The following is a 15,302-nucleotide window of genomic DNA, read 5'->3' on the forward strand; positions in this document are numbered from 1 at the left end:
TTTCTTTCTTTCTTTCTTTCTTTCTTTCTTTCTTTCTTTCTTTCTTTATTATAAAATACCAGGCTAAGAAATACTGAGAAGCAGAAATTAGAAAGTTGAAGATACCTCTATATTCTTCTAACTGTGAATGATTTTTAAATGCTTACAATTTACTTCTCACAAATATTCTAGGGTTGATTTCAACTAATTTTGTTTAATTTACTTTATCTAGTATTCATAGAAAACTTTTATACTCTATCAGAAAGAGATGTGCTTTGTTTTGTTTTTTTCTTCATTTGCTGTTCAGTTACATTGTCAGTAGTCTATGTGTGGTGTGGGGTGTGTGTGTGTGTGTGTGTGTGTGTGTGTGTATGTGTGTGTTTCTTCTAGTATTTAAACTAAGTTCAAGGTGGCAACTTATTTCTTTTCTATTATCTGTCGTACCTAACAGTGTGTTTTGCACCCCAATTTTCTGTGAATCCAGAACAAGTCATTTTGTTACATTCTGCATAGATCTTGGTAATTGCATGTTAGAAAATTATTCCCAACCAGTTGTTAGAACTGGGATTATGAATGGTGGAGGTTTCTGGAGAGCAATTTGCAGTAAATGCACAAAAAGTTAACAAGCAGTACATGCACTTTGACCTAGCTACAGCCCTACTAGATCTAAAATATCCCAAAGAGATAAAAGAAAAAAGAAAGAAAAAGCCCTTATAATGACTCCTTTTGCAGTGGCAAAAAACTGGGAACTAAAGGAATGCCTATCAATTGTGAAATGACTGGATAATTTGTGAAACATAAGTACAATAGAATACTATTTTGTTGTAAGAAATGGGGGAAAAGATTATTTCAAAGAGACATGAACAGACATGTATGAACTCAAGCAGAACAATTGATACTATAACATTAATTTTATAAAAATGGACAATTTTGGTAGATTTAAGAAATTTAATCAGCTAAATGATCAACTCTGATTCCAAGGGATTGATAAGAAAGAATACTGCATATCTCATGACAGAGAGGATGTACTAATACGCAGAATAAGAAATATATTTTTGGATGTGGCTAATGTGGAAGTACGTTTTGTTGAACTGTCCTCTTTCCCTTTTTCCCTCCTTCTCTTCCTCTCTCCTTTCCTTTTTCCCCTCCTTCCCTCCTCCCTTCCTCTCTTCCTTCCTTTTTTTGTTCCTTCCTTTCTTCCCTTTGTCCCTTCCTTCCTTCCTTCTTTCTTCCTTCCTTCTTTCTTTTTCTTCCTTTCTTTTTTCTTTTTCTTTCTTTCTGCCTCCCTTCCTTCCTTTTACTTTTCCTTCCTTCTTTCCTTCCTTCCTTCTTTCCTTCCTTCTTTCTTCACCAGAAGATGTGAGGGAAAATGCTAGATTATTGAAAAAAGGACTTTTAAAAAATTTTTCTCTCCCCTCCACCACTCTCCCATATGTTCCTATTATCTGAAGGTCTGAGTCCTCAATGTGATTGGGAAAAAGCATGTCTTGTTTCAAGATAAGTCCCTATAGTCAAGGAAGAGAGGGATTTTCTGTCATTCAAAATGTATACATTTTAAAAATATATATTAAAACTGTATCTTTTCACTACAGAGAGTGTTGGAATTGGTATCAGAGGATCTGAGTTTGAATACTTATTGACACTTACTACCTGTGGGACCCTGGACAAATCAATTAATCTCTTTGTACCTCAATTGTCACGTCCATTAAAGGAAGCAGATGATCTCTAATTGCATCTACAATTCTACAACCCTATTTCATTTTACCATCTCCTCACCTGGTAGACCTGACACCAACATATCTTGCCTAGCCTTCGTTTTGACTCTGGTTGTCACTAAAGGTTGACTGAGTAAAATTTTAATTAGGATTGCATTATTAATCTAATTTAACAATTCCATATAAAATAGAGCTTGATAGTTTTGTATTGGTTTGAATTCCAACAATAATTCTATGTACAAATTATGCTATCAGTTATTTCTTGGGCCCTGGATTTAAGGTCCAATGCAGTGTGATGGAAAAGTATACAGGATTAAAAGCCAGAAAATCCCAGTTTGAATATTGGCTCTGCTGTTTATTATTTGTATGATATGGGGCAAGTTCATTCACCTCTTTTAAGCCTCAGTTTTTTTCATTTGTAAAATAAGATGATTAGAGTAAGGATCTTTACTAAGACTTCTCCCAGTTCCCAATCTTAGGAGCCTATGATCTCCCTTCACTCCCTTCACTATCATGCCTGATTTAGGTCAAAAGAAGAAATCAGGCCCTTTCTTGAAGTGCATTGCCTCTTTCAAATCCCTGGGGCAACAGAGGGGACAAATGAACAAGATGCCCATTAATACCCTTTTCAACTCTTAAGATTGTATGATTCTAATATTCTTATCTAGTTGGAAGAGCTAATGAAACCCTCAAAGTGCACTAATCTCTGATGAGGATGCTGAAGCCCTTTAAAATGCTACCCTTTTGAAGAAAGGACTTGGCAGAGTCACATCTAGATTTTACTTATCGGAAAATAAGCCATGGCAAAGTACCTCCGATCATGGTGAGCTTTCTATTTGTGAGCATTTGGACAGAGATTGAAGAACAGTGCCGAGCAGCTGCCTGGCATTTATGGCATCCAGCAGAGCTCCGTGTAATTTAGGCTAGCAGATAGCACACTTCTACTGATCACTGCTCTAGCCCAGAAAATGCTGATTGAGAAAAACAATCCTAGCTAGAGGGAAAAAAAAAGAAAAGAAAAAGCCAGACGAGATTCAAAAGGCTCTAAGATAACAACTATATGTTATCCAGGCAAATACACACACACACACACACACACACACACACACACACACACACACACACACACACCACAAACACATGAACAAAAAACTACCCTAAATCCTAATATTTTCACTCATGCATGCACCCCACCATAAGGAAAATTAGTACCAAAATGTTGTGAATCTCACAATACATAGCCACTAAACTCTATCTTTGTCATTACTTCTAATTACCTCTGAGAAATAGCAGAACCTCATTACTAACAAAACTGCAGAACTTAGAACTGAAAGAGGTCTAGATGATCCAATACCCTCATTTTACAGGTTAAGAAACTGACTCCTTAAAAACATGACAGGACAAGGGACCTGCCTAACTAACCTCATCTATTCTAGGTAGCTGCTAACAAATGAACAGAAATGCAAGCCTTAGACAAGGAATAACCCAGGGAAAAGGTAAAATGTGAGCTTCTCTAGGTCAGGGACCAGTTTTTGTTTTTGTCTGTCCTTTCTGCCTGAGACAGTACTAGGCACATAGTAGGCACCAAATGCCTCCTGAATGAACTTGGATTGAAAACAAATGGGTCAGACGGTATATCAACAGAAAGGAGGGGAAAAAAAAAAACACTTTCAGGTTTAAATCTGGATCTGACACTTGCTAGCTCTGTTTAGACCACTTAATCCTGAGTCTCAAATGCTCTCATTTATAAAATGTATATAACACTTATACTACCAACTTCCCTGGATTGTTGTGGGGAAAACCCTGAAAACTGCAAAGTACTACATAAATGGGAGCTTATTAATATGAATATTATTGCCTTTTTGTTATTACCATTAATATAGCTAATAAAATACAACCCCTGAAAAATAAGTAGTATTTTCAAGGTATTGTATAATTTAGATACTATAAAGCTGAATAAAAAGTTATTTCTACTTAAAATTGCTAGGAAATCATACCATGTATGTGAACTTTCCTCGAAGTAATCTATCATTATTATTATTATTATCATAATTTAAGATCAAATCTCCCTGTCTCAAAAGTTCCAAGCTCACTAATGCTTGGAGATTTGACTTATTCCATTTCTACCTGGGCTAGTTAGCTCCCTTCCTTTGGTAGCCTGGTGCCATTCTTAATGAGGGAATCTGATCAGCTGAGCCCACTGACATCCAGAAGTTCCAAGCTGAAGAAATCTACTAGCTTCAGAATGCCTTGGTAATGGGGATTACAGGCACATACCACCCCACCTGAATTGATCTATGATTATTAAAGAGATATTAAAATGATCCTTTTAGACAAATAATCCATTAAAAAAAAAACCTTGATTTTGTGTCAATGAATTAAATACCATGGATTGACCAATAAGCTATTATCTTAAAAACCCAGCTTACCCGGCCAACTAGTATTGGTTCAGGTCCAGAAAATTCTTCCAGGACAAACATTTGATTCCAAACCCAGCCTCTCTTGGAGCGGTTCAAAACTCGCTGTTCTTCACTCAACACATTTAGTCCCAAACTGGATCCATTTGGTAAAACCTGAGATGGGGCCATTGGAGCCATATAAATATATGGTAGAACAGTAATCCACAAGATTATTAATGGGGTCCAGAGATCCAAGAGCATTTCTGCTAGGCGTTCTGGCATTGTACCCCCAGTTAAGCAAATCGCCACAGAAATGAAACAGTTATTTTGCCTGCCTCCAGCCTTTGGCCATCCAATTCATCATGTGGTACCAAACATTCATTTACAGTTCCACCAGGCGTTTATGGCACAGGAAACATGAATAAAAACCGCTCAGAGTAGAAGACCACAATCCATCAGATTTCCTGGTCATTGAAGACTCCTGCCAAAATAAGGAAAACACCAGCTAAAAATACATAGAAACAGTTCACAAAAAGTCACTTACATTCAAAATTGCTTAGCTAAAAAATTTTAACTGGCCAGTTTAGGTGCTTCCCAGTTTCTTCAAGTAAAAGTAGTGTTTAGTGAATGTATGTTAGTATAATATTACTGGAATTTAGAAGCATTCACTTTCCACAATGACTTATAGTATCATCTTATCATTTGGAAGGAATCAAACTTCGTCCTACTTAAACCAGAATCCCTTTAAAAACTGCTGACAAGTAGAAGCAATGAGTTTTTCCTCAATAGAGGTCTTGAGGTCAATCCTGGATGACCACTTGTTGGGGGGTATTATAAAAGGGATTATTGATCAATCAACAAGCATTTATTAACCATCTGCTTATATGTCAGGCACTAGGGATACAAATTCAAAAAGACAGATAGCTTATATGGTCAGACAGAGATTGGATTAGATGACCTCTAAGATTTTTTAGTAACTCCAAAATTCTGATATTCTGGTCACAAAGGTTCGGCTTAAAGACTGCCAGTGACATAGAAATAACTCCCCATAGATTAAGACAGTCAATTGTTAGGCAGTTCTAATTATTTTTTTTCTTTATATTGAACTAAAATTTTCCTCCCTGTAGCCCCTCCCCAGTGCTCATAGTTTTATTCTCTGGGTCTAAGTCAAGTCTAATCTTTCTTCTTCATGAACTGCTTATTAACAAGAACTATAATAGGGAATCATTTTCTTTCCACATTTTTTTAAAGGGAAGACAAATCAATTCAAGGTTTTGAAACGCAAACCTCCATGGATGTTAATGAAATCATTGTAGCCTTATTTCTTCATAAGAATGTAAACATTATTTCCCAATTTTCATGTGAACAATTATTAACTAATAACAAACCGGACAAAAAGATTCGCTCTGTCAAAGCAAAAGAAAAGTAGTCTGTGATTTCAAGAAAAAGGAAAAAAAAAAAAAAACTCCAGACACTGCAGTCTTCTGCTGTTACACACACACACACACACACACACACACACACTTTAAAAAGTTGCTCCAATTCAGCCTATAAAATATGATTCTCCACCATGATACTAATAGTGACTGAATAAAATTAGAAAGCTCCCAGAAGAAATTCTATAGTGTCCAGTTTGTACATAGAGATAATAAAGGTCATGCCAGAGCTCCCAAACTAAATGCACAGTTGAGCAGGAGATTTAAATTATGGAAGAAAAAAACATTCTCTTTTGGGAATAAAATGTGTTAAAAATGCAGTTTTTCAATTGGGAAGATTCAGAAATGGATGGCCAAAATAAAATAAAATAAACAAAATAAAAACACATTACTGGAGATGTCAAATAGATTTTTTTTTTGCTTACCTTCTATGTGGCAAAAATATATTTCTTTCCCCCTAAGTGTACATTTTTTTTTTAATAGGACACACAATCACTCCAGTTTTTAAGAAGAAATCCTACTAGATTGGATTAAATGTGAAAATAAGTCTTTAGGAAGCTGTGGGGAACTGGTTGACTCAGGGAATTCATAATGGGATAGGGAACCTTTCACTTTTAGGTCACCAGTTCAAATCTGAACCAGGATTGTAGTGATAGAAAGTCATTACTTTTGGATGATCTGGTTAGCCACCTATGTGAAAGGAGCTGATTGCTTTAGGGCTGATTCTGCTACAAATAAAGGCACTATCTCTAATTTAATGAGATGACCAGTGTAATCACCCCTTTTGTCACTCTTCCCAAGGGCTCAGAGGTTGAGCTGAAGTACCTTTCACCTCAAAGAGTCACTCTATCAATAAGACTGACATTCTGAGGAAGCTCTGAGCAAGGTAAACCTTTCATAGAAAAGATAGACAGCTTCCAGGGCTAGCCATCCCATTCTTTTTTTTTTCTTCCCTCAAACCTGGGAGCCCAAAGCACAGCTCAGAGAAAATGGTTATCTTTCTGAGAATTGGCAGTTTGAAATTCACAATCACCATCCTCTCCTTTCCTTTCAGGTGTTAATTCATAGCCTTGAATTTGCATGTGAACCTTCTACTCCAAGCTAGCCATTTATTCCAAACAGTACCAAATGCACTAAGAATTTATTTTTAAAGGACAAAAAGGATGTTTAGAAGTATTATTGATTTTAAAAGTAACAAAATTTATCTGTATATAGCTTTTGATTAAGTTATGAAGCACATTGATATTGATATGCTTATTTGACCCTTGAATGTAAATATCAACACCCCCATTTTAGAGATAAGGGAACTGAGGCTTAAAGAGATTAAGTGATTTGGTCCCATATAGTTAATTCAACTGAAAGCAGCTGAGCTGGAATTTGAAATGAAGTCTATGAGATCAGTATTGGAAGGGACCTTAGAATATACTTAATTATTAAATAAAGTTAAGGGAACTTAGAATTAGTTGAACAACAAATATTTATTAAGCCACTACCTTGTGTTAAGCACACAAAACAGAATATCAGAGATAATAAGGACCTTACATCATAGAATGGTAGAGCAGGAAGGTATTTTACAACAAAATGTTAAAGAGTGAGCTCAGAATTTGAAATGTTAGAATGGGAAGGGGTTTTGAAATCCATACAAAGCTACAATCAGATAATTTTAATCTTAATCCAGAATATAGAATACTAGATTTAGAAGGGACCTTAGAACACAAAATGTTCTGATATGTATGTTAACATGCATGAATGAATGAATTAAAATGTATTAGGGAAGCACTATATTCAAAGCACTGTGCTAAATTCTGGGGATAAAATTAGACAAGTGGAACAGTCCTTGATGTCAAGAAGCTCATATTACAATGGGAGACAATACACATAGTAGGTTTCAACTGCAAATCATAGATTTAATAGCCCTTAGGGTACAGTGGCAAGTCAGATAGTGATACATTTTCTTTAGTGTCATTTACATTAATTAAACCATATCAGTTTCAGATATTTGAATTATTTGAAGGTTCCAAGGACACTGGCATTTGAAGATGTCAAGAACTGGCAGGTCACTTATGCATAAGTCGAATATTTTCCATAAATGTATAACTCTGTAAGGAGGTAAATTCTTCCATGACATTGTTTCTGATCCTTACAATCAAACTGAAGTTAAAACGGATCTTAGAATAAAGAATGTGGGTGCTGTAAAAGGTCTGAGATATAATCTAATCCAAGTCTCTCATTTTACAGATAAGGAAACTAAGGATCAGAGACAGGCAGTGAATTTTCAAGATATTCTATGAGTTAAGGATGGGATTAAAACCCAGATCTTCTCATAACAAGTTCAATATTATTTCAATTTTTCTAAGCTGCACACAGAGTGTGCTTTTATAAAAGTTTAAATTTCACAGCACAAATATCCACAAATCATAGAAATAGGGAACAGAAAGATAACTTAAGGCAATTTCACCTGAGGCTCCTCAAAATGTATGTGAGAATACAGCTGTAAATCTCAAAGCCATCCTAAATAGATTTCTAATCCACTTGCTACCTGCCATGCTTCTGTTTCCACCCTGGATTCCCCAGGGTTTCCATTGGGGAAGGAGGCACTGCTGTTAGAGTGTTTCCCTACAAAGCCCAGGATCCTTCTGGTTAGTTTCCCTCACATTGCAGTGATTGCAAGATATTGAAGGAAATTAAAAAGTGGCTTTCCCTCACAAAAAGATTGGGGAGTGCCTGATGTAGTTCAAACCTCTCATTTTTACAGATAAAGGAACTGAAGGTTTAAGCGACTTACCCAACAACACACATCTAGTTTGTTTGCACTCCAATAAGACCTCATGTCCCCTGGCTCACTGGAATCCTTTAATAAGTTGGGGCAATCATTTCAATAGTATTTACTCAGTGTAAGTGCTGTCACATTTGGGACTCCATCAGTGACAGTATCTCTCCCATCTGCATTATTTCGAGCACTTGAGGGAATTGCATTGTTAGCTGATGTGACCTCATTCCCACACATACCATCATAGCAAAGAAGAACTTGACTTTCAAGAATTGAGGCTGAGCTGTTAAGAAAGATAAGATTTAATAGTGACAATTACAACCTCCCAGAATGTCAGAGCTGGATAGGCTCTGGAGAGATCATCTAGTTCAGCCCTCTGATTTTAAAAGTGAAGAAACTGAGGCTGAAAGAGGAAACAAAAGGACTCTAACCTCATTATACAGATGACAAAATTTAAGCTTAGAGACAGGCAGTGACTCTAACCTACTTCTGTTTTAGATGAAGAAACTGAGGCCCAAGGACAGTGAGCAACTTGCCCAAGTTAAAAAACAGCAGAGACCCAATAAGCCTCAGAGATGACGGGCCTGAAAGAGATGTCCTATCATAAAGCTGAGGGAAATGAACTAAGCTATGTTACCTCTACCTAGACCTTAATTTCCTGCTCTGAAACATGAGGATGTCAGACTAAATGACACACAGTGTAATTTCTATTTTCTGATTTAAAAATATGACTTTATGAAGTCTTCTTATACTTTCTCCAGCCCCAAAAAGCCATTGTTTTTTTTTTTCATTTATGTATTTGTTTGTTTTATTTTTGTAAGCCATTACCAAAAGCACTAATTAATGCTTTGGGGGGATTGGATGATAACCTTGCATAGTTTCATGGGAGATGAGGAAATGCTAAAGGTCTCCTATCAGAATTAATAAAATTTCTAAGAAGTAGTTGAACATACAAACTTTTTACCTATACTCAATGAGAAATAAATTGAGTAAGGTCATAAAAACTTGGCAGAAAAAAAAATCAATTTATTTTTAGATTTTCCAACCACAATATGTCTGTCTGGCCAAGTAATGCACTTCATTATAATGCTGCAACATTGATTCACACCCTGATAGTGAAAGGAGGAAATTATACAGTTTCTTTGGAATTCCTCCACATTGGGATGTGTTTAGATTTCACTTTAAGAATTTCATCCTCTTCAGGGCAATTTACTATGAATCCCACTCTTCCTTCATTACTATTTTGTAGATGTTTCTTATTACAGGCGCCTGCTAAGTCTGCTGACTCCAACATTTTGTTAAGGTGAATTTAGTCAATTCTTGATTGTTTGTGCAGTTATGTAAAAATATTGGCCCATTAACTTCACAAACAATGTCAATTAGAGACTCAAATCTATTAAACTCTCAAATCTAAACCAGATTTCTATAGGTACTTCAAAACTTAATACATTAAACTATTAGAGGTGACAGCAAATTATGCTTTTATTGGAGATTATTGATCACGTTTCACAGAGAATATGAAAGTTGCAAGGGACTTCAGAAGCTACTTAGTTCCCTTTCTACAACATCCTTGACAGGTAATGATCCAGCCTCCCCTTGGAGACCCTCAGTGATAGTGATTCTTACCCCTTCCTTCACTTCCTTCATTGGAGGGACCATATTTCTTTTCAACAGAATTAAGTATATTTCTATCCCAAAACAGCCTCTAAAATTTAGGCTCACTAGTTCTAGTTGTGCCTTTGTTGATAAAACATAATGAATCTAATCCCTTTTCTACATCACAGACTTTAAATATTTAAAGACTTTAAATTCTTAAGTCCTTTTTCAGTCTTCTCTTCTCCTGGTTGAATAAAACCAGTTCTTTAGTTTGCATGATCTCCAATCTCTTTAACAGGTTGGCCATTCTACTCTGCACACAATTCTGAATTTAATTATCATTCCTAAAATGTAGCACCCTAAACTGAATACAAAAATCCAAGTGGAAGCAGCAATTAGACAGTAAGAAGAGCACTGGATATGGAATAAGAAGATCTGGATTCAGATTCTACCTCTAATGATTAGTGCCTGTGTGAACTTGGGAGATTTATTTAACTTCCACTGACTCACAGTTTTCTCACCTATTAAAAAAGATGGAGTTGATCTTAAGGACCTCTGAGGCCCTTCCAACTCTAGATCTTTGATACTAAGATTTTGTCTGGCTGAGGCAAAGTACAATGGAGCAATCATTGTTATTTTTCCTACACGCGGTTTCTAATAATTCAGTCTAAGATTGCATTAACTTTTGTGTGTGTGTGTGTGTGTCCTGTCATAAAGAGAATTTTATGTCAATGGTTCCTTAAATAAAGGCTCTGCTAATCCTTTAGAGTTCAGCCCTCTCCAAAGATCCATTCAGCATATCATTGCTTCTTATCTTGTTATCATCTGCAGAAACACATGCAAAATTCACTTTCTTCTGTACTATCATTGATTTTTACATTCCTGTTAAAAAAAAAATCCCCTTGTCTTCTCAGAAGGGAAGAGGAGTGCGGTTCAAAATCTCTGGACTCCTCATGAGGCTTGGAGTTACAGTGTTAATCACTTCTACCTTTGTGATCTTGGAAACTGTCTTCATTTTCTTGACCATAAAATGGGAGTAAAAAATAGCAACCCCCTGACAGGGTTATTGTGAGGATCAAATGAGATAATATTTACAAAGTACTTAGCACATAGTAGGTGATTAATAAATGTTTCCTTCCTCCCTCCCTAATATTTGTAAAGGGTTTGGCAAATAGTTGGTATTTAATAAATGCTTTTCTTCTTCTTTCCTTCTTCTCCTCCTTTCCTTTCTTCTTTCCTTCCTTCCTTCTTCCTTTCTTGCCTCTTTTCTTCCCTCCTTCCCTTTCTCCCTCCCTTCCTTCCTCGGGCAAGTCAATAAGTCTCATTTTCCTCATGTCCAAAAAAGAGGATAAAGCTCAAATGATCTATTCTACAAGACAGTTGTGAGGAAAATGTTTTATAAACCTTACGATGCTCGAGGTTTGATTTTTTGTTGTTGTTGTTCTTGTCGTTGTTAATATCAGAAAACTGGGAATTTTGTTCTTGCTTGCCTTTGGCTTGCTGAAGTATATCAGTGCCCCTTTTGAGAACCCTTAGCGATTTCTCCTCTCACCATCATTGGTTATACTTGACAATAAAACTTGGGCTAGTTTCATGTCTCACTGCAAGATGGGAGGGAGTTTATTTATTTGAACAACATGTTCTTGGCTTTTTTTTTTCTTTCCACCCTCTCCTATACTGTACTACCTTTCTCCACAATTGCTATGTTCTTTTCAAATTTGCAAAGTCTACCTTATTTTATGAGAGTTAGAAGCAATTTACCTGTACCCCTAGATGTATCACTCTCTCTAAAGAGGTAAATTCTTCTAGCTCATGAACTCACAAAGTTGTCTATGATCCATATACTTAAGAACTTTATTAAGTCTAAGTCCCCTCGGGTTGTATTCTATGCTTGATATTTGGTGCTCCCTACCCTGTACTGCATTTTCAAAATCATAGTCCAAAAATCAAAAGCATAGCTTCAAATCAGTATAAATAATGATATTTTCCACCTAAATTCCCCAACCAGCACCCAGAAGACTGTTCTTACATTCATCAGCCTTTAATTCAGTTAATTAGTTTAACCAAGTCCTTTTTTATTACAATCTTGATTTTATAGCCTAGCTTCTATTAGACATAAATCTGTGTGAGGGAACATTATATAATAAATAAAATTCCATATACATAATCATCTATATATAAATATATAGTGAATACATTAGTTATTACTTAATCATAATTATGTTATTATTAATGAATAATTAATCCAATAATTATTGAATAATTAATTTGATAATTATTTTGGATTAATAATTGTTATAATAATATGTTGTGTTTATACACATATATTTAAATAGCATCTACTATGTTCCAGGTACTGTGCTAAATGCTTTACAAATATTGTGTTATTTGATCCTCACAAAAAATGTGCAAAGTAGCTGCTATGTTATTATCTCCATTTTACAGATGGGGAAACTGAAGCAACAGAAGTCAAGTGAGTCTGCTCAAGGTCGCATAATGAGGAAGTATCTGAGGTCGGATTTGAACTCAGCTCTTCCTGACTCCAGGACATGTGCGCTATCCACTGTGCCACCTAAATGCCCTCTCTGCTCATATGTGTGTATGAATGAATCTAAAAGAAGTAGCATTTTATGCATGATAGCTTACATTTCTTTAAGAATTTGTGACTCAGCTGATGACTTAAAGAAAGTTAACCAGCATTATAAATAGTTAAAAAGATGTCTGGAGTTCTGTACCCTAACCTGATTTCTTAGCCTCTCCTCTTTCTACAAAAGTCCTAACATATTCATAGCTTCTTTTGGTCATGAATATATTATGGGTCCATTATTTAGACTATTCATTTCAAATGAATTATAAAAACTAGGACATAAATTCTAGTTTAGTAATAGTTTGTATCATTTCTATATGAGAGTCAAATTGTTATGTGATCATGGGCAAGTTATTTTAAGTATCTTGGTCTCGTTTTCTTTCTTTCTTTCTTTCTTTCTTTCCATTCTCTCTCTTCTTTCTCTCACTTATTTAACTACTTATTTACTTATTTATTTGTGCAAAACTAAGAGATTAAATTAGATAACTTCCAATGGCCTTTCCAGCTCTAATGTTGTATATATTTCAAAGCCCTCTGTAAATCCAGTTCAAAATGTCCTGTGTTATAAGTCTAAATTCTAAAATCCTTTCCAGATCTAGTATTTGATACAATGAATTAATATATTTCTTTGTTTTCCTTTTTTGTGTAAATTACCCCAGCTCCCCTAAATATTAAAACAGAAGATTTATGGTCTAGGTAATAAGTATTTATAGTAATTTAGAATTTGAAAAGTGCTTTACACCCATTATATCAATTGAACCCCTCAATAATCCTATGAGGTGATTACCATAGTTATTATCATCTTTATTTTCTAGATGAGGAAACTGCGACTCAATAAGCAATTTGTCCAAAGTCATGGGATTTGAACCCAGGGTTTCCAAACCCTAAGCGCCATGCTCCCTTATGCTCTCACCTCTTAAGGGAAAGCTTAAAGGCAAAAAAGTAAACAGATCCTATGAGTACCACAACAACAAGAGGTTTAGTATATTTCACTTTTCTTCTAAAGAATTCAGCATTCTTTATGAATTTATTAATTATATTTTAGAAGCACTTCTGGGAAACAGAAGGCAGTACTATTACTTTGTTTTATTTGTGTCCCAGTGACAAAGGGGAGTAGTGAGTAGTGATCCTCTCCCACCTTTCTGGCCTTCTTACACTTTTCTCCCCTCCAGGTATTCTGTGATCCAAGTGTAACCTGCCTCCTTACTGTTCCTCACACAAAGCTCAATCTCTCCACTCTGACCATCTTCATTGACTCTCCCCCTGCCTGCAACAATTTCTCCCTCTCCATCTCTGCCTCCTGGCTTCCTTCAAGCCTCAGCTAAAGTCCTACCTTCTGCAAGAAGCTTTTCCCAGACCCCTTTAATCTTAGTGCCTTTCCTCTGAGGCTATCCTCAACTTGTCCTGTATATATCTTAATTGTATGTAGTGTTTGTGTATTGTCCTCCCCATTACACTCTGAGCTTAATTTGAGCAGGGATTTTCTTTTGACTTTCTTCATATCCCTAGTGCTTATTAGCACAGTGCCTGATACCTGGTAGGCATTGAATAAATGATAACTGACTGACTGACAGAAAGCCAGTCTAAAATCCAGAAAGACCTAGGTTCAAATCCCACCTGACACATACTGGCTATCTGACCCTGGGCAATTTAACCTCTCTGTGGTTTAGGCAGTTTTCTAAGTCTCTAAGCTGCAGAAAAAGTACTGATAAAAGGCATTACCTTACCTGGAATTTCCTTAAACTGATAAAATTATACTTTCATTAACTATTCTTATTGATGCTGAACCTATCCAAGCCAGTTAAATTACTTATCCTGGGTCAAACAGTCAGATACTGAGCTTGAAGTGGAGTACAACTTCTAATACACTGAGTTAGCAACTTCATTAATAAGTAATGTTGGCTAGTTACCATCCTTACAAATATACCTTACCTATAATTATTTTCTTTAAAAAAAATATTACCAGTTTTTTTAAAAAAATGCCACCTACTTATTCTGGCAACCTGTAGGAAAAATTATAGGTATATCATTTGTCAACAATAACATTGAGATATCACACAGAAAACACTCTTCATATAGGGAAAGAAATGTGCTTGGAGAGATTCTAAAACAGTGTTTTATCATCTCATGGAAAATCATGTTAATGAAACACTATCAAGACCTCCAAGGGTGTGTTTGCTCCTCCCATCAAAATACCTATAAATGGAATCATCCCAAGGGGGAAAATATCCCTGGTTTGAAGATGGAAAAAAAAAAAAAACCCACAGAGATGTTAAGTGATTTCATCAAAGGTACACAGCTACACTTTGGTAGAGAAATGAAAAGACCCAGTATTTCTCCTCCAAGGTGAAATTTACAGATAGAAAATCATCTTCTTTCCTATTTGTAGCTGTCCTATGAGTGAACTGCAACATAATTCCATGTCACATCTTGAATACTAAAAGGATTACAGAGATTACTCTCTCTCTGAATAAAAATAACTGTTCACTTATTGAACCTAATGTATCGTTCCACCTGCCCTTGACCCCAATAAAATTCATCTTGCATTATTTTTGGACACTTTCCATACTTTTGATGTTCAGGCATATAAAAAAAGTTTCACAATACACTTGTTATGTATTTATTTACCTAAAAAGGAGAAAGATCTGAAAACAGGTTCTCTAATAATAGTTGCAAGTAATAATAAAGCATTCACCTTGTAAAAATAAACCAGAAAAAAATATTGTAGGTTGCATGGGTGTTCAAACGTCTTTAAGCTATTTTAAACAGGAAAAAATAAAACCACATTTTGGAGGACTGAGAAGTTTTGTTCTTGTTTTT

General features: G+C 35.5%; 1 protein-coding gene across 1 annotated transcript in view; it reads right to left on the reverse strand.

Annotated features, from left to right (window-relative positions):
- The window catches only part of CDH8 (cadherin 8), a 475,466-nt gene extending 471,091 nt beyond the window's left edge, over nucleotides 1-4,375 (reverse strand). Inside the window, exon 1 of the mRNA XM_027842077.1 lies at nucleotides 4,124-4,375. Within this exon, the coding sequence (XP_027697878.1) occupies nucleotides 4,124-4,375 (252 nt within the window). The remainder of the gene's footprint in view (nucleotides 1-4,123) is intronic.
- Between the last annotated feature and the right edge of the window lie 10,927 nt (nucleotides 4,376-15,302).

The sequence above is a fragment of the Vombatus ursinus genome, unplaced genomic scaffold, assembly GCF_900497805.2.
Source record: "Vombatus ursinus unplaced genomic scaffold, bare-nosed wombat genome assembly UNPS02014864.1, whole genome shotgun sequence".
NCBI classification, from domain to species: domain Eukaryota; kingdom Metazoa; phylum Chordata; class Mammalia; order Diprotodontia; family Vombatidae; genus Vombatus; species Vombatus ursinus.